The sequence below is a fragment of the Topomyia yanbarensis genome, chromosome 3 (assembly GCF_030247195.1).
Source record: "Topomyia yanbarensis strain Yona2022 chromosome 3, ASM3024719v1, whole genome shotgun sequence".
NCBI lineage: Eukaryota > Metazoa > Arthropoda > Insecta > Diptera > Culicidae > Topomyia > Topomyia yanbarensis.
In genome coordinates this window covers 321,807,057-321,827,530 of record NC_080672.1, presented here as the reverse complement: position 1 = coordinate 321,827,530, position 20,474 = coordinate 321,807,057, and the positions used below count along the sequence as shown (strand labels likewise).

At 39.2% G+C, this 20,474-nt stretch overlaps 1 protein-coding gene across 1 annotated transcript; it reads right to left on the bottom strand.

Annotated features, from left to right (window-relative positions):
• Positions 1–3,612: 3,612 nt before the first annotated feature.
• LOC131694127 (uncharacterized) lies at positions 3,613–19,070 on the bottom strand. Its single transcript, XM_058982564.1, has 5 exons — positions 18,862–19,070; positions 17,663–18,786; positions 17,534–17,593; positions 4,730–4,960; positions 3,613–4,672 (listed from the first exon to the last, which is right to left on the bottom strand). The coding sequence occupies exons 1-5, from the start codon at positions 18,876–18,878 to the stop codon at positions 3,984–3,986; spliced, it is 2,121 nt and encodes a 706-aa protein (XP_058838547.1). The 5' UTR covers positions 18,879–19,070; the 3' UTR covers positions 3,613–3,983.
• Between the last annotated feature and the right edge of the window lie 1,404 nt (positions 19,071–20,474).

Here is a 20,474-nt window from a genome sequence, read left to right as displayed (position 1 = left end):
ACCCATTATAAGTACTTGCTCCAAGGCTGCGTCATCGATAGAGTGTACTTTATCCGTGACTTGGGATTTCTGTTTGATAGAAAGCTTAGCTTCTCAGATCCGCAACGACGGCGAAGGTGTTCGCGGCACTTGGTTTCCTGAAGCGAAATACTGCTGACTTTGACGATTTATACGGACTGTGCAGGTGTTTGCTCAACATCACATCGTCCAAATAAACTGGTTAGAGCGCGTATAAAGATGTTTCGTGCTCTATATTCTAAGAAACCCTGCCCGTCGGAATGACCCTGCCCGTCTAATGCCGTACAACGATAGATGCATGCGGCTTGATTTACTGACGTTAGAGTTTTGTCATGTATTCTTTTAAAGAAATTTTATATTCAATATGTTAGGTACACGCAAACGAAAAACTACCTAAAATTGAGTTCCTTTGACTCAATCTCGGGGTATCGTGGAGGAAGTTAAAATTAGGTAAACCGTGTTGAAGTAGTTTCCATTTAAGCACGGCAAAAATTTCAACTCATTGATAGGTTTTTTACACTCAAATTTAAGTTGAATTTACCTAATTTTGAGTATACCCCAAACAACTCAAAAGTACCTTCCTCCACGGAAGACCTCGACTGAGTCGAATCTCTCGTTTTGTTTTTGACAACACTAATAAGTGCGAAAGCGACGCACAACTCAAAAATAAGTTAAAAGAACTTATTCTGTAGGTTGTTTTATTTAACCGTGTAGAAATATTGACTGCCCAGATATTCTTGCACGGATTTAAGTGTTTGCACACTTAATTTGAATTACTGGGTACAGTAAAATTTTGCTGGGGTTTTGAACAGCAAACCGTTCGGTAATCAATTCAGTAAACCAATTCGGTTACCGAACTCTCCGCAATCCGTTCTATCCAAACGTCAAAAAATACTGGTCAGTCAGCAGTTTTCTCTGAAAATGGCGACTTGACAGATGATTTGCTGTACCTGTTTTGTAAGTTTTTGACGAGGTTCGGTAATGTTGGTACAATTTTGCCGAACAATCAGTCAGTATTTTACTGGATAATGTTAATGTACCGAAAAGAACAGAAGTGCTGATAAATTCAGTTAAAACTATTGCGAGTTTCAGCAAATTATTCGCAAAATTACTGAAAATCGTTAAAAAGTGAAAACTTTACTGCAATTTTTTAAACAATTTGCTGACAGCTCGGTAAAATTTTCACTTTACTGTGCAAGTCGTCAAAAGAAATTACTGAACAACTTTTGGCTAGCTTAATGTGTGCACTTCCTTACAGCTCAAGAAACCGTCCTCTTTCGTGGATTCATAGACACCGTATTGTTTATGGTCAAAACAATCCTGTGGATAGATGTTGCTAAAAATTCAACGAAGCATCACATCTTTTTGATTATAATGTCACCAAACCTAGTTATAAGTTAGTTAAGATTTTTTAACAATTTAGAATTTAAATAGTAAGTATTTCATACAATCTGTACGGTGTCTACCAAAGACCGCAACAAATAAATAAAAAAAATCTGTAGCAACGCATCTATTTTCGCCTCGATACGTGCAAAAAAGTTATGCGAGATGGAATACAGGATAACTGATCCTGCATACTCACGTCGAAAACCCGAAGGCTGGCCTGTCAACCTCAGCGACATTTTGTTTCCAAAATTGAGCTATTTGGCAGCGTCCTGAGTCGCCCTTCCCGTTTTCTTCAACTTTCGCGTGATAATTGCCCAATACTTTTCGAATAGGCAGAATTGTAGGCGCTTGAATTAATATATTGGCAGCTTTCCAAATGTAACCAGAACATCATGGGACCTTTGTGAACCTAAAGGACGAATGAACAATGTGCGAAAATCGAAAACGAAGAAAGCAGTTTTCTTCTAAACCATGTACTAGATCTTCATAAAAACAAATCAACAGTACTGCAACGATATTCTACACCAGCAGATTGATTTTCATGAAGATCTAACACACGGTGTAGGAAAAAACGACTTTTTTTTGTTTTTGATTTTCGCACATTCATCCTTAAGGGAAGCTTCTCCAGGTTTCGGTTGAAAATCAAGCAATATTTGAGAATTTTTTGCGGATAAATGAAAAAACATTCGAACTTATTCGTTATTTATCGACAATTAGAAAATGATTTTTTTTCGAAAATTCAAAATGGCGGATCCCGTTGAATTTGCTGGGTGCCTGCTGTGTTGCAGCCAGGAAAAACTTTTGTCTGGAAGCCTAAGAAAAGGGTTTTTGATACCTGCAGAAACGGGTTTTGTCTGGGAGTCTGCAGAAACGGGTTTACGACGGGGATTTGTGTAGGATAAATTTTCTGTCCTCGTCTGCACAACTGTTTACTGATCGTAACAAGACAAAACTTACACCCCTGAATTAACAAAATTGTAAATGCAGCAGGATTACTATAGAATATTAGCTTCATTCGGCATTGATACGACATCATTCCAACTTGCCTCGTCTGAGATTCAACGTGTCCTTAATTTACTATCAGTCAATGTGGTAACCCTACTATACACAATAAAAGGCTAATGCAAAGCGGTGAATTCGTAAAAAAAAGCAAAATCCACGATTAGGCTCGAAAAAACAAACAATACGCATCCCACCAAGAATAACAATTGATAGTGACCGTGACGATATCGAGGTGGTTAATGAATTGATGAGTTGGAATCACTAGTGAACGTCGATGATGACATAGAAATTCTGAGAAGGATTTTAGCAGTCAGTCGGCATTTGGTATCTCCCAGAATGATAAGGTGCGTTAGTGTACAAAGTTACATACACAAGAACCTCTCATTAGATTGGCTTCCTTCGACGGTGACAAACCTAATTTTGCTAACGAAGAACTAATATGCTCTTAATGTTTTGGACAGCTAAAGTGGATTGGACACGTTGTTAGAATGTCGGAAGACAATCCAGTAGAAATGATTCTCGAACAGCGATGCCAGATTTACAGACATGTCTGTATTTTACAGACTTTTGATGTCTTCTACAGACGTAGCCAGAGATCTGCAGACTTTTAAAAGGGTAAAAATGTTTAGTAAAATTGCACTAGAATAACTGTTTTCGAATACGAGTGATTCATTCACAATAGAATTCTACTTTCAATCTATTTTTAAAGTAAAATTTTAGTGTAACTAGGATTTACACAACCACCTACAGACTTTTACAGACATTTTAGTTATTCTTCTACAGACATTTCAAAAAAACATGTGGCATCGCTGTTCTCGAAATTAATTAATCAGATACAAAGAAGATAAGTACGAAGAAGAGGAGAGGTGGAGGTACAAGGTAGATCGACTAAGTTGAAAGGGATCTGGGAGTTTTCGGTGTCCTGAGAGGAAGACAATGGACAGCCCTGATCCTAGTAAATAGGAGAGGATTCCTTGATACAGAAAAAGACATTACGGCTTTAGACTGAATGGTACGGTAAGGTTAGTACAACAAAGTTCTCACTTTAGTCTACAATTTGCTCCATATCGTTCTACGATGTCATCAGTTGAATCCCATGATTTGTGAAGAAACAAGGATACACTGTGTATTCCTTTCGGCATAAATTAATTAAAATTAAAAAAACCCTTTGCGTTTTTGATTATTTATAGTATTTATTCAGACAATTACTTCTTATCTAGATATAGAAAAAATAGTATGAAACAAAAGCTTGAATGTTTGATTCATGTTACGTTTCTCAGATATTGAATAAATGTAAATAAAATAACGAGTACCGTATGCGAAACAGTGTATGTCTCCTTCGAAAAATTGTTATCTCAATAATTTATTCAGTTGGCAAAATAAAATTCGTACCTTAAATATATTGTGGTTAAAATATATGGGATTCCTTACATAAAAATGCCAATAAGTGTTGTCACTGTCTACTGTTCAGGAAGTACATTCTTTGAAGGTAATTCGGGGATTGTTCTAATATTTATCCTAAAATATTACTTCAATCATTTTATGAATAAGCAAACACATCATTTCAATCCACAAGATCAATATTTGTCGTAGTTTGATCCGTTCTTACCGTTCTTTGCCGAACGGAATCTACCCTCGCGGCTGCGGCTACGACTTCGGCTGCGGCTACTTTTCCGACTTCGGCTACGACTACGACTGCGGCTGCGACTACGATATTTACGTGGAGTTGGAGATCTACTTCTTCCGTTGCGCTTCCGATTGCCACCCCCAGCACCAACTGCGCTTGCACCTTTGCGCGGTGGAGATCGACTACCAACTTTGCGTGCTGGAGATCGACTTCCACCTTTGCGCAGTGGAGATCGGCTTCCACGTTTGCGCAGTGGAGATCGGCTTGCACGTTTGCGCACCGGTGACCGACTTCCACCTTTGCGCGGCGGGGATCGACTTCCAGCTTTGCGCTGTGGGGATCGGCTTCCACGTTTGCGCGGTGGAGATCGACTAGCCGAGCGACTTGTTTTACGCACAACTCTCTTTCGTTTGTCACTGCGACCGCTATCCACACTACGGCTTTCGCGAGACCGACTTCGTTTCACCGGACGGTACACATCCCGCTTTGAGAATCTTGGCGAACCAGAACGAGAGCGTGTTCGTGAACGGGACCGGGATCGAGAGCGCGAGTAGGAACGACGTCGGTAGGTTCCGCGGCGATCAAAAGATCGCGAACGTCGTTCACGTGGATAGCGAGAATTGACATGATTGCGGTTATCTAAAAATAAGTTCAGTTTTAATGTAAATTATGTTAGTCAGTTACAGAACATCATACCTTTTCCTCTCATGCGACTATTAGACATATCCAGCAGCTTGGGGTTGATAACCTGCTTAGCCTCCTTTAGTACTGCAACTAGTTCACGAGCTCGGCCGGCATTATTCGGGGTGAAAAAAGTGTACGCCGTGCCTGTATTGTTTGAACGACCAGTACGACCAATACGATGAATATAATCCTCCGATGTAGTCGGATAATCAAAGTTGATAACGAATTTTACATCATCTACATCTGTAATGGTGACCACATAGCGAAGAAGTATAAACAAATGTTATACAAACAGTTCAGTCAGAAAGAAATGACTAGTTTCAAAACGGTTAATTCATGTAGGTACTCTATGTTTACTTAATTCTAGAAGATAACAATGAAATCATATTTGCTTATCCTGTATTCTCTCATACGTTAGTGATGTTTGACGGCTGACCTGTTCGCACCAGGAACCACCAAAACGTCACCGAAGGGGCTAGCAGTCCGGTAGCGATCACGTGACAGTTAGTGGTAGGCACCACCACCGCACTTCTAACGGTGCCATATGACCGGGAACACCGGTCATCGGGCATGTGCAGAAGAGTTGAACGGCTGTGAACACCGGACGACACATCACCAACGACCTGCAGCCAACGGCGGTGCACGGCAACTGGCCGCCGGGACAAAGGGGAGAATTGTCAGTCAGTAGTAGATTTGGTGGTCATGCAGTGGTGCATCCCGGCCGATTACCCGGATGCCATCGCCAGTACCAAACCGGGTAGTGCTCACAGCGATCGGGAAGGCTCTCGAGGCGGGCTGAGATGCTCGTGCAGTAGCAGTACGTACGGGCGCGCAGTGTTTAAGCCAGAAACTCCATCACCACCACGCGCACGCATTGCACCACCACCACCACCAGCGGTACCAAGAGGAAGAGGCACACACACACTTGTGACTTGGGTCTGTTCTGTTCTTCCGAGCAAAGCAGTTCGCTTCTATTTCGCAACTTATTTGCTAGGTATTCTTAACAGGGCAGACGATTTGTTTGTGTGCCTCTGGAAGAATAGAATAGATGCCTGATTTTATTCACGGTGCGCTGCTGGTATGAAATTTTAAAGAATGGTGTCGAGTAAGTTCTAGCTAATTTGATAATGGAAGGTTCATGGTAGAAGGGAAAACACGAGGATAGAGTATCTTCAAAGGTATTTAGATGCGACTCGAGATCCACAACTCTTTGTTTAATTACAAAAAGTCTTGCCATACTGTGGGCAACATAACACTTTCTCTATAGTTGCACTTATTTGTAACGCAGCAACACTATTTCGGCAATGTAAACGGGGAAACTGGGTTCAACATACCAAAATACATACCGATATTGAGAATCCCAATCATATTTGTTCGAAGAGACAATCCGTCCAAATACAGAATAATGCTGACTCATTTTGCTGGCACATTGTTTTAAAATCACTTTAAGCATTAAATAAACATTGTAGTCCATGAAGAATAAATGCCTAGTACCTGTACTGCCCATAAAAGCATAAAAGTCCCATATGGATTTTTGTCTAAAATGAGTGATCTGTTGGATTGTATTCTGTATCACGACCAAAAACACAATGCACAAATAAGATTACCAGGTTTTTTTTAGAAAATATCAAAAAAATACCAAACCATCGTTGTCCCATCCATAAGGCTCAATGAAAATGTACATCGTTTTTCTCGGCTTGCTGTTTTTCAATATGGGACTCTTATGCTTTTATGGGCAGTGTAGCTGAATTATGATACCCCACATACCATTACTCCATCACTCCCGTGCTAAAAGCTTCTGTATGGCCTTTCACGTTCAGATCTGAGTTCGGTGCTCTCCAAACGAAGCGACGACCAGTTGAGCCAACGAGCTTAAATTTGAACTCATGGACAAAAATCACATATAATTAAACACTATCAACATACAATCGAACGTTTCTGTTGGAGTCAGAAAGTAACACAAAGGCATTCCGAAAATATTTCACATTTTGACTATTCCGTTAAAGCTCTTTTCTAAATGTTACAATGAAGTGTTTAGATAAGGTTTAATAAAAAGAACTAGTTTTTTCATTAATGCACGCCTTCTTTCTCATAATACAACCATTGTAATTGCCTTACCTCAATACTAGAGTGACAGGAAAAAAATGACCCCTATCGGCCCACCTCTGAGTCGATTCCTAGTCCCACCAGGAGTACTTGCACCAAATTTGAAGCAAATCGGACAAGTCTAACTACCGAACCAACATGCCTGAAGTTTGTATGGGATTTTTCAACAATTTACATGGAGAAAACCCACTAGCGCGTATTTTCGCCGCTAGGTGGTACTACATACATCGTATTATCACTGTAAGTGAAAATAAGAAAGATAATTTAATTGTCTACAACTTTGTCGAAGACTGCTAGTAAATCCGGCGTTGCTAAAAGAAGTTATTAAACTTTTAACGAAGTGGTGTCTGAGTCAGTTTTGCATGGGGCCTAACAGTGCACGGTTGTGTATCAGTACTCGATTCACACGAACTAAACATTTTTGTGAAATAATCGTTAGGTTTAGCTCAATGGTATGTTCAGAAGAATTATAGTAAATAATACGAGTCATGCTTTGATTAGAAAATTTTAGTTCCACATGTTACTGCATAGAGGGCACCAACACTAACTTTTCAACGAAGAGAGATAGAAACTTGGTGTCTTCTACAAAGTTGTAGAAAAGGCATTTTTGAGTATTTCTTCCGAACATTTTGATACTCTATCTCTCTTCTATGAAAAGTTAGTTGTGGCGCCCTCTATGCGGTCACGGATGGAACTAAAATTTTCTAACCAAAGCATAACTCGTATTGTTTACTACAATTCTTGTAAGCATACTATTCAGCTAAATCTAACCCTTATTTCACAAAAATGTATAGTTCGCGGGACTCGAGTACTGATACACAACCATGCACTGCTAGGCCCCATGCAAAACTGACTCAGACATCACTTCGTTAAAAGTTTAATAACTTCTTTTAACAAAGCCGGATTTACTAGCAGTCTTCGACAAAGTTGTAGACAATTAAATTATCTTTCTTATTTTCACTTACAGTGATAATACGATGCATACAGTGCCACCTAGCGACGAAAATACGAACTAGTGAGTTTTCTCCATGTAAATTGTTGAAAAATCCCATACAAACTTCAGGCACGTTGGTCCGGTAGTTAGACTTGTCCGATTTGCTTCAAATTTGGTGCAAGTACTCCTGCACACTTAATTTGAATTACTGGGTACAGTAAAATTTTGCTGGGGTTTTGAACAGCAAACCGTTCGGTAATCAATTCAGTAAACCAATTCGGTTACCGAACTCTCCGCAATCCGTTCTATCCAAACGTCAAAAAATACTGGTCAGTCAGCAGTTTTCTCTGAAAATGGCGACTTGACAGATGATTTGCTGTACCTGTTTTGTAAGTTTTTGACGAGGTTCGGTAATGTTGGTACAATTTTGCCGAACAATCAGTCAGTATTTTACTGGATAATGTTAATGTACCGAAAAGAACAGAAGTGCTGATAAATTCAGTTAAAACTATTGCGAGTTTCAGCAAATTATTCGCAAAATTACTGAAAATCGTTAAAAAGTGAAAACTTTACTGCAATTTTTTAAACAATTTGCTGACAGCTCGGTAAAATTTTCACTTTACTGTGCAAGTCGTCAAAAGAAATTACTGAACAACTTTTGGCTAGCTTAATGTGTGGTGACTCTAGGAATCGACTCAATGGTGGGCCGATTGAGTTTTCAAAAATTCATCATTTTTCTGGGCAGTCTACTCAATACATTACCACCAGTTCCAGGGTAGACCATTATTTTATTGCTTGCCATGGATTAATTTTCTAGATAGGCATACGACAGTAATCTGTCTCATTTTTTTCTATTTGAAAAACGTTATCATTATTTTTTGCGGTTTAGGTTTTTCAGAGCTTCAAAGATCCGCTTCACCACGACTCTTTTAACTACATTTTGGTTGTTCCGACTGGGGAACGGTTGTTATAGTGGAGGGTTGAGCCTGCAGTAGAAATAGCTGGGTTTCTCTGGAACTCAACTGAAAACTTCTCGATGGTGGTGGAGAGCAATCGCCTTCGGAATGGAATTTAATTCTTTTGGTCCTGAAAAGGACCCTTTAGGCGATTCTCGAACCTGATCGCTGGCTGGCGGCGAAATAAAGATGAAACGCTAATAATACTGCTTTTTTCACTTATTTCCTTCTGTTGCTGCTACTGATGCTCGCGGTATCGCGGTTAGAAATTAACTGGCCCTACGCTAGCTATCTGTGCTTAATTTATAGTATTGCTGAGTGGCGTATTAGTTCGCTGTCTTCTTATTATTAACGGTGATTGATTGGGCGTCGGTAAGTCGCGCCATCGCAGAACACGTCCACCACACGTACCAGTCCTTCGTCGTCAGGGTGCACAGCGTTAATTCGTCCCATCTTCCATTGTAAAGGCGGTTGATTCTTATCGCGAACGAGAACGATCATGCCTGGGCGCAGATTTGGCATAGTCCGATGATTTTTCTTGCGCGGTTGTAACAAGCTAAGATAGTCTCGGCTCCATGCACGCCAAAAATGCTCACGCATGAGCTGTAGATGTTGCCAACGGTTCAAACGGCTTACCTTTATGTCCTCAAGCGATGGTTCAGCTGGTGCGATAAGTTGTCTGCCTATCAGGAAATGTGCTGGAGTTATTACATGTGAATCTTCAGGATCGGATGAAATACTGAATAAAGGTCTCGAATTCAGCACAGCTTCAATTTCAGTAAGTATTGTCGCCATTTCCTCGAATGTTAGTCTAGCATTGCCGACGACACGCTTTAGATGAGTTTTAGTTGATTTACATCTCGTGGTTGGCTCCCTTGAAATTAGTATTAGCAGCATTGTCAGAATAAAGTTGTTAAATTAAGCCTCTGCGACTGATAAATCTCTTTAATGACGTCAGAAATGCCTCAGTGGTCAGGTCAGATACTGCTTCAAGGTGTACAGCTTTCATACACACGTATACAGCTACATATGCCTTTACGAGCTTTGGACGGTATGTTCCTTGCTTTACCCAGAGCGGACCAGCGTAATCCACACCTCGTCGCTGTTGTGCTATCTTATGACAAGCGCCATTTAACACTTTTGGAGAAAAACGATTTTTAAAGTTTGAGATTGAATATCTTAAAATTTATAAATGTTAGAAGCTTTTCGGAGAAGGCATTCGATGCTTCTATCTTTTCTGAAGTAAACTCTCGATTTGTGCGTAGATCGGTTGACTATATTTACAGTATTTGCTTAAAATGTAAACTAAAGTCGCTCACTTACGTGTCATAAGTGTGTATTGATGATAAAATATGTATGACGTGTCACAAATGTGTACAGAAGATTTCATATAAAAATGAATTATAACTGATTCGTAAAATTATGCGTTATAGATCACTATGTCCAATATCATACTTTTCCATGCGATAGCAGCAATATCAGGTTACAAAATGATGGTATTAGAACGCAAAGTTTTTCCAATTTTCCTCATTTATTCAGGAAAAACAATGAACAAAAATTGGTTTCATTGACAATTTAGAGACAATGTATATCAAATAATGTTATTGTTGACAGGTGACTAAACGAAACAAATGTTCTTCTTGCATAATCCATCACTACATTTCGGTATACTTTCCAAAACAAGTGGAAATCTCAAAAGGAAATTTGTTCAATGATCATGAATATATAAGCCAACCATTCCCAGAAAAAAACTATGGTAGGAAAAGTTTTGCTCCCGAGACAAGAACCTAGCTAATGCTTATGGTTGATCTGCATAGGAATTACCTATGTCATCAGAGACATCTGTTGGCTTGCTATAAGCTTTTCGGCTTATAGCAAGCCAACAAACTAAGAATGTTGTCTCTTTTTTCTTTGTCATAAGATAGCACAACTCGATCACTCGAGAAATTGGCGCTTGTCATAATCGTGTTTCGCTATATCTCAGTAACCCAGCAGAATTTCAAAATTCTGAAAACGCGACTTTATGGAGATTTTAAAACTTAGTAACATGGCATATCTAACTCAGTTCACCCCAAAATGGCATTTGTCATAAGATAGCACAACAGCGACGACCTGTCACAGCGAAAGGCGGAGACGGTACGATTCGCGGCTGAGGAAGATTTCCCATGAGCTGAACGTGTGACTCGACGATCACGCGTTGCAATCCTGGAAGACTGCCTTGAATTTTGGCCAGCTTGCATAGTTTCCGTCAAATGTTGGAATTGATGCCTTTAGTGGTTGCTGTTGAATCACAATATGCGGTGTGGTGGGTGGCGAAACTGTTGTATTTTTCGTTTGCAAAATAATCTCTTCAATGGTCATGTGCAGATAGTCATGAAGATCTTCAAATGCATCGTATGCTCGCTCTTGCTCTGGTACGGCTTCATCCGGAGCGAGCGCCATTATCTGGTTGTGAATGTTGCTAAACTCGGAATATGCTGCAGCAAGCTTGTTCCTCATCACGTTCAATTGAGCCAATCCAACATTATCCTTTTCACTGTACATCGAATGCAATCGCACTAATTTGCGATGAACTTGACTACGTTGACGAAAAAGTCCTGTGAGTTCCTTCATTGTGGTAGCATCTACACAATTTTCCCAATCATTGAAACCGAGAAAATTTTCAGATTCACTGTGTTGCGGCGATGGTGGAAGCGATGGTATCACATTATTCTGCTCCCGCAGCGGAAGGGGCGATCGATCAACCGGCATTTTCACTTGCGCGATACACTATTTCGACCGAACACGTACTGACGCGATTGTTTTTATACACACGCACAGCGTAAGCAAACTTGTTTCGACGAGCGCGTACGTCCGTTCACACAGCAAGAGAAGAAAGCTTTGAATCGAATTGTACAGCGTTTTTAATTTCACCTTCTCGTGGCGTCGTTGCTTGTACTGGGTTGGAAATCCTATCCGGTTCGAAGGACCATTTATGTTCCGAGTGGGGAACGGTTGTTATCGTGGAGGGTTGAGCCCGCAGTAGAAATCGCTGGGTTTCTCTGGAACTCAACTGGAAACTTCTCGATGGTGGTGGAGAGCAATCGCCTTCGGAATGGAATTTAATTCTTTTGGTCCTGAAAAGGACCCTTTAGGCGATTCTCGAACCTGATCGCTGGCTGGCGGCGAAATAAAGATGAAACGCTAATAATACTTCTATTTTCACTTATTATATTTCCTTCTGTTGCTGCTACTGATGCTCGCGGTATCGCGGTTAGAAATTAACTGGCCCTACGCTATCTGTGCTAAATTTATAGTACTGCTGAGTGGCGTATTAGTTCGCTGCCTTCTTATTATTATTGGTGGTCGGCTCCGACAGCATAGGTCATTAAATTGACTTTACGCTTGTCCGGACATGCCGCAGACTCAGGTGATTCGTATTTAATGCCAAAAGATCCTGACTACTTCGCTGCAGAAGACAAAAAGCTAAGTAACCGGGAAACTCTAAGCTTGTTCATTGACCCTACTCCACGCTTTTCTAAACTTTCTTACTTCCTTGCTCTCCCTTGAGTACTATGGCTCTTAATATTTGAAAAATACTTCGCCTTCCAGTCCCTTGCTAATTATATGTCGTTACAATATAAAAAATTATATAATACTTTGAACTATGTTACAGTTTAGTGACTTGAAGCATTCTGTGAGTAGAGTAGTACTAGACAAAACATTCATTTTAAATTTCGTGCATGTTTCCATTTCATAGTCTTCGGTTGATCATTAACAGTGGTTGCCATCGACTCAGACTCTTTTTTGTGTCAGGCATTCGAAGGAGTCTGAGCCAATGGAGGAATGAAGTTTATTAAAAAAAATCAAGTTTCCCGACGTGTAAACTCTACGGCGGAAATTGTCACGTTCACACCCAAGAAATCCGACAGGACACAAGCCGATATGAGCAGTTTCCGGCGGAAAAAGTCATGTTTTATCTGGTTTAAAAATCTATGCTACCCTGAAACAGCTGGTAGTTTTCAGACCCAGCCAGCGGAATTTTCGTTTTTATTTTTTTAGTTTGAAATTTGCGGCTTTTCCGTGTACGACTGTGGTTGAAATCTGTCCCAAAACCGCTTCCCTGAATACTATGTTCCAGAAACTCATAGCCACTGCACTCAGCGATGCCACATGTTTTTTTGAAATGTCTGTAGAAGAATAACTAAAATGTCTGTAAAAGTCTGTAAATGGTTGTGTAAATTCTAGTTACACTAAAATTTTACTTTAAAAATAGATTGAAAGTAGAATTCTATTGTGAAGGAATCACTCGTATTCGAAAACAGTTATTCTAGTGCAATTTTACTAAACACTATTACCCTTTTAAAAGTCTGTAGATCTCTGACTACGTCTGTAGGAGACATCAAAAGTCTGTAAAATACAGACATGTCTGTAAATCTGGCATCGCTGACTGCACTTCAAACTTATGTTGAGTAGCCAGCTAAAAAGTTAACTGCGTTCTAAAAATTACTTCAGTTAGAATCTGGACACTTTATTATATCGTGTAGCAGCGCCTTTACCTCGACCGTTTACTGCCTATAATCTCAAACATACGTGATTTCATAGAACATATGACAAATATAGGATTGTGGGTAGTTTAGTGGTCAGATTTAAATTACTTTGCCAGTGATTTGTTTGGATAATAGACATAATTCAGTGATGGAAGTTTCCTCTCGAAAGTGCAGTATTAAGATGAAAGACGAAAAAGAAAATTGATTCTGCATACCCACGTTAAAAACCCGACGGGATCAATTTAAAATATCAAAATATATAATTGCAAAAGTGTGGCCCGGAAGGTTCAAAGCTTCGTAAAATATGTTGATACCTTTTTTATTTTGACTATGTTAGTCACATTTTCTTTTTTACATTTTAACGACAATTCAATTAGCTAGAGATTACTGGGTAGGAAAAGTTATGAAAATTAGAGCCATAGTACCCAAGTAAGAGCAAGGATGTGAAGTATACAGATCGGAAAACTAGAAGTGGCAGGGACATTAGAACAGGCTTAATATCGTACGGGCTTAACTTTTGTCTTCTGCAAAAACTTAAGTTTATTCTACTTTGACATAACCGCAGCAAAGTAGAATAAACTTAAGTTTTTGCCTTCTAACTTGTGCCGTAGACTGTCATCGGAATCTCCAAGTAAGTCGCGTTGGATAATTTTTTTCCATATCGAAAAAAAAATTATCATCGCTGTTAGTGTTCTGGAATATGAAAGCACTTCAAAGCTACGAACTTTTTGACATTTAACATTTAACGCCCTCTCTAGGATTGTGCACAAGATATTCGGTTTGTTTATTTGCTGTCTCCCATGCAGTTTAACGTGAGAATATTTGTTTTGCTGCTTTCAAAATGTGCACGAAAGTCTATCTACAGACGAAACGGGCAATATTTACAACAAAAAATGGGCACAAAGCGCAAGTTCATCGTGTTTTTTTTTACTTTTTTCTTAAATATCAGAAGTTTGGTGGTAAAATACCCCAATTTATTTATAACATTTATGATAAAATTGAAATTATTTCTCTCAAATAAAAGGTAGTTTTTTCTGGAAGGTTCATGCACACTTTCTTGGCTCTTTTGAATTTCTGTAGGAGATTCTGGGTACGCTTGATCCCACTTTTGTTTTTTTTTCTCATAACTTTTCAATGAAATAAAAATTTTAATTGCAAAATTCGGAGTAGGAGCTGTGAATAATGTGTAAATCCGAATACTATGTCCTGTCAGTAATAGGAACAGTTTTGAAAATCATGCCAAAACGAGGTTTTTGTAAAAACGTGGGGTAACTTGATACCTCGCCTACTAGGGCTAAACACTATGACCTGTAGATACGAAAGTTCAGCTAACCACCTATCCTGACAAATTAATTAATGAGACTACCTTTTTAGAAGCACGACAAACTTTAACCACAGTAGAAAGTCGAGACAATGCTGTTTAACTGGCCCTTTCAACCTTCAATAACTTATCCCATCATTTGTTCATGGAGAAAACATCTTAGATCAATTAATAGTGCCAAATACGTTATGAAAATGATGTTTTTCTATTTGTATACATTTCAAAAGTGTTTGAGAAGACTAATGATAGGGATCAAGAATACCCAGTGTAGTGTTACAGGGATCAAAGATACCTGTTGTATGATGTGAACAAAGATTTTTTTTTAATGCGTCGTGAAACATTTTATTCGAAAAACGTGTTTTTCTAGGCAAAATCCCTTAGAAAGTAAAATATTATACAACTTTTCTAAACCAAATGTAATACATCAGATTTGTTTTTTAAAAATCATAAACGACCAAATACTTCATTTTCTTTTCATGTTGTGATAACTTTATGCGTATCGATTAGGAGATATGGCCAGAGAATCAAATATCCCCAAAGATCAAGTGTCCTCACTCTCCCCTAATATTAAAGATTGGCATTCGTAATCTCGTTGTGTAAACAAAAAAAATAGAATTGGCGATCAGTAAAAAATTAAAGGGTTGTACAAGACACGACGACGGCGGCATCAAAAATATAGCCCCAAGAGCGTGTAACACAATTCGCGAATGAATTTCAATCTGTTAAAACTATTGACTGGAGACGGGCTGGAGACTATAATCTTCAGAAAGCACACTATAGCTAACGCTCCTGCTCCCATATGTTACAATTTGCTATATTACAAAATTCTAAAACCAATTACAGTACCTTGCTCTCTGCATTTACTTTATAATATTTTACTCCAATTAATCAACCAGTTTTTGGCATTAAACGACTAAAATCAGCAACTTTGTTTAAATCTATCAGCGCAGATACTCAGACTGGATAAACTGAATTTGAGTCCAATAACGCTTAAGACTTGACGTGGCTTGACGGTCGGACCAGCAAGACTGAATACCGAAGTGCCCTAGTAATAAACCCATGTAGAGCCAGCCACAACGCCATGCAGTCAGCAGATAACATATATTGACAGCAACAATCATCAAACCTCCTGAGGCATGCTGTTCGGATTTCCAGACAAAACCTTTCTCACAGCAGCTTTTGATTGTAGCAGCTTGAAACTGTAAATGTTTAATTTATTAGAGTGTGTTTATAAATATAATATAATTCTTGTATTACATTGTTTGGTTTTTCTTTAATCACCTCGTGCTAGCCCTAGCAACATAAATCGCAGCAGTGTGAAAGGTAGCTAATCTGCACAGATATGTGGCATCAATATATGTTTAGATTTAGTCTTAATAATTCATATTTTACCTTGATAATGTAACAAGTTCAGGTATTTGAATCGGCCGCTTTTAGTACCGATTCCACTTACTGTTCCTATAATTTCATTTTATTTTAGGTTAACTTGTAACATATTGTAGAATTTAATCTGTATACTCACATGAAAAACAAATTAATATATTTCTGTGATAAACTAATCGAACTGTGATAATTTTCCTATATCTGTGATTTACTTCTGTGATATTTTAGTATATAAGTTTTAATTTAGAATAATATTTTACCGCACATTGACTGAGCTCGAAAGAACGTGATTTGCACTTTTGCCTCTTCCTATATAAAATGACATATTAGGTAGACCGTCACTGAGCTGTCTCTAGTGCGATGACAGAATTGTGCCTTCCGCCAGACCCAGTGGGTTTGCCCACCATGGTTGAACTCAACACATGCGATAGCGGTCAGCACTAGAACTCATTGGTCGATTGGCTAGCCCGAAAGAGGCGCCATTTGGCTGTCAAAGATCATCTGTTCTATTGTGATCTTTGGGAGCCTTGGTTTAGGACGCCCCAAGTTTACAGACTCTCAATACTGCCCTGAGACTGATAATCTGGCGAACAATTTTCAACTGAGAACTAATGTTTCAAAGATTTTCTTCCATTTAATTCCACTGTGTTTCATTAAATGGAATTAAATGGAAGAAAATCTTTGAAACATTACGTACATTCCACTAAGACCTCCGTTCGCGTATATATTGTGAACTGAGAACTGATAACAATTTCATCGTAAACAAAACGATTGACTCGAAGCTGTATAAGCAAGCTTGGAGCAATATAAACTACTTTTCTTAAAGCCTCACAAAGGTCCAATGAAGTTCAGGCCAAATTTGGCAAGCTACCACTACGGCTATCACGTGCTACAATCCAAGTATTAGGCAATTATCAAGCGGATGTTAAGAAGCACTAATAAAAAACAACTCAGAACGCTGAAAAAATGTAGCTGACGTTGGCAAGTATAATGTTGTTTTTAACATGTCCTGGATCAATTTTTTTGTCGTCTTCCATTCCACAACTTTAATACAACGTGTATCAAGACGAAACTTTCCCCACTGAAACACGTATATTTTCCAAACAAATCGCTGTTAAGATAATTCCAACCACCCCACTACAGATACTCCCACAAAATAAATATAGTCTCCAGATTCTATGTGAAGCAAACTGTAGTAACCAACATATTCGCAAAAATTCGTCAGAAAAAAATGGTTGAAATTGACATTTTGGAGAGAATCGAGTCTAGCGACATTTTACAGGAAATCCAAAACAGACAATACAAAGTATTGACCATCCTCCTAGCAAACTAGAATCTAATGTTTTTCTTAAAATATAACTTTTCATTATCGGAGTTCTCGAGTTCCTTTGAAGATACTTTACACACTCATGACCCTTTCCCAGTGCCTTCCGTACACACCACTTTTCGGAGATGTTTTTCGCGATGTAAAAATTGAACAAAGTGCGGTAAACAGGCAACATCGACTGATAACGACATGTCGATTCAAAGCAATAATTAATATTCAACATTTCATACGAGTTTGAACAAAGGCCCTAGTGAACTTACCTAATCCTCTGGCAGCGACATCGGTAGCAATTAAAATAGGCGTCTTGCCGGAGCGGAAAGCTACAAAAAGATACGATTTTAATAAACAGTACATTGTAGACAGTAAGTTTCCGTTCAAATATAACTTACAATTAAGAGTATATTCACGATCTTTCTGTGATTTATCGCCATGAATACACATCGCCGGCCAGCCATCGCGGGTCACCTTACGAGTTATGTCATCGACTCGCCTTTTCGTCTCGATGAAAATGATTGTTTTGCATTCTTTTTCGGCCATAATCTCCCGTAGGAGAATACTGAGCTTAGTTTCCTTTTCGAACTCCTGGCACACGTCAATAATTTGTAAAATGTTGTGATTGGCGGCTAATTTCAGCGATCCTACATTGATCTGAATGTAGTCCTTAAGATAATCCTTCACAAGCCGTGCAACCGCGTCTGGCCAGGTTGCCGACCACATGAGAGTTTGATGATCCGGGCGTATTTGTTCAATTATAGTTCGAATTTGCGGTTCGAAACCCATGTCCAGCATTCGATCAGCCTCATCCAGCACAAGATAGGAGCATCGCCGAAGATTAGTATGATCAGAGGAAAGAAAATCGATGAGCCTACCCGGAGTTGCTATAACTATTTCAACACCACGATCCAAATCATAACTTTGATTTTTTTTGCCACCTCCACCAAAAAGGCAAGTGTTTTTAATCTTTATCGTCCGACCGAAATCATCTGTCACCTGCTTAATCTGCTGGGCCAGCTCACGTGTCGGGGCCAAAATTAATGCAATTGGACCGTCTCCACGACGCAGTCTGGTCTGCTGATCAATATGTATCATGGCCGGTAAAAGATAGGAAAGGGTTTTACCAGATCCAGTTTTTGCAATTCCCACCATATCTCTGCCGCTTAGGGCTATCGGCCAACCCTGCGATTGTATTGGAGTTGGAATCGTAAATCCGGAAAAACGTAACTCATCAGAAATTTCCGCAGGGAAGCTAATTTCCTCAAACGTAAATACTGGATCTGGGACATCACGACCCTTAATTGTTATTTCCTTCGACTTTCTCCACTCGGATATCTCACGCTCAGATCGTCTGTAATCTAGCTTGGGGCGAAAAGATGGCCTGACCACGGAGTCCAATTTTTGATGGCTCCAATTGATCGGTTTTAACAACTGTCCCTTCCCGACCTCGTACCGTTTGTTCATGGCACCGGGACCTCCGCCACCACGACGCGGACTACGGCTTCGGCTACGCCGAAATCTAGCAACAAGAAAAAAGAACATTCCATTGCCGTCCTCGCCCAACAAATATGGCTACTATACGAATAAAACTCACCCTCCTCTTTTTCTCATACTGCACGTCCGAAAACTCTGCTAAAAGTGTTCCACACGTTTTCTATTCGCTTGATATTAATTAGAGTCCACGGAATAGGCTTTAAACAACAAAAATATTCAAAAGAAATATTTTTGCAACATAAAACTGAGGAGTAGCAAACTTTTCACACCATTTAATGCTTTATGCCAAAAACATCCTTGAAAAATCATTTGACAGTTATTTCGATGAGGGATTGGGCGGTGAAATTTTCAATGACATCGGGAACAAGGAACATCGAAAAGTGAATGTCGATAGGGATCATTAAAATAATACGGCCTCCACAGACTCCTCCCGCAAAAATAAAACAACCCAAAAAATATCGCACTTATTAATGTTGTCAAAAACAAAACGAGAGATTCGACTCAGTCGAGGTCTTCCGTGCAGTAAGGTACTTTTGAGTTGTTTGAGCTATACTGAAAATTAGGTAAATTCAAATTAAATTTAGGTAAATTGAACTCAGGATTGAGTATAAAAAACTTATCAATGAGTTGCGATTTTTGCCGTAGTTAAATGGAAACTACCTTCAACGCGGTTTACCTAATTTTACCTTCCTGCACGATACCCCGAGCTTGAGTCAAGGTACCCAATTTTAGGTAGTTTTTCGTTTGCGTGCTCGGTATTGTCCATATTTTTCCAAAGAAGCCGCGACGATTATTTTTCGTCGCAGCAAGATTCGTCGCAAAGTTTTTCTTATGGGATGAATGACACTTTTATAAAATCTGGTACAATTTTGTGTAAAAACCATATTGTAAATAAAACATTCGAAAACCTGAAACATTAGAAGCACACAGTTTTCAGTCAGTTTTATTGACAAATTCAGTTAAAGTCAGTCTTCCCAAATGAACATCGAACACCATGTTCGCTCTAGTTCTGTGCTCATCCTACACCCCATCATTTCGTGTACAAACTCGAACGCGCTAATGCGTACCAAAACACGAGCACATGTTCGTCACAACCGAACCTCATGTACGTACCCGCTGTTCGTACACACAGATTCTTGATACTAGTTTTCTCTTTCTCTCATCCATCATCTCTAGCATTGACTCATTCTGTTTTGTGTGTCGTTCGCTTGGGTTCGGTGTTCGATGCAAACCTGTACCTGTTTGAGGTAGAACGCGTACACGAAATTTTGTACACGGGTGCAAACTTGTCGATGTTTTTGGGAAGACTAATTAAAGTAAATAATTAGCGCAGATTAAACTTTGGTAATACATATTTTTCGACGTTTTTGATTATTTATTATCAAATGCGCCAATTCGTCGCATCGTTTCCAATGAAACGTACAATATAACATAGATTTTCAAGCCGTATAGAGGCAGATCACTTGTAATGTACTTTTAAAAATCAACGAAATTAAATGAATTTCTTTCCATCAAAATAGAAATACAGAATGTATATTGATTGCGTAAGGGTGCTTAGGCTGTTTCCAACGCTGATAGACATTATCCAGCGTTGGAAGTGTGCCGTGTTGACGTTTGAATTGGGAGGAAAACAGATCTTTTACATGGTGAATTGAGAGGAAAGAAAACCTCTTCTGGTCTTAAGGGGAGGGCAGTAGTATAAAAATGCGAGAT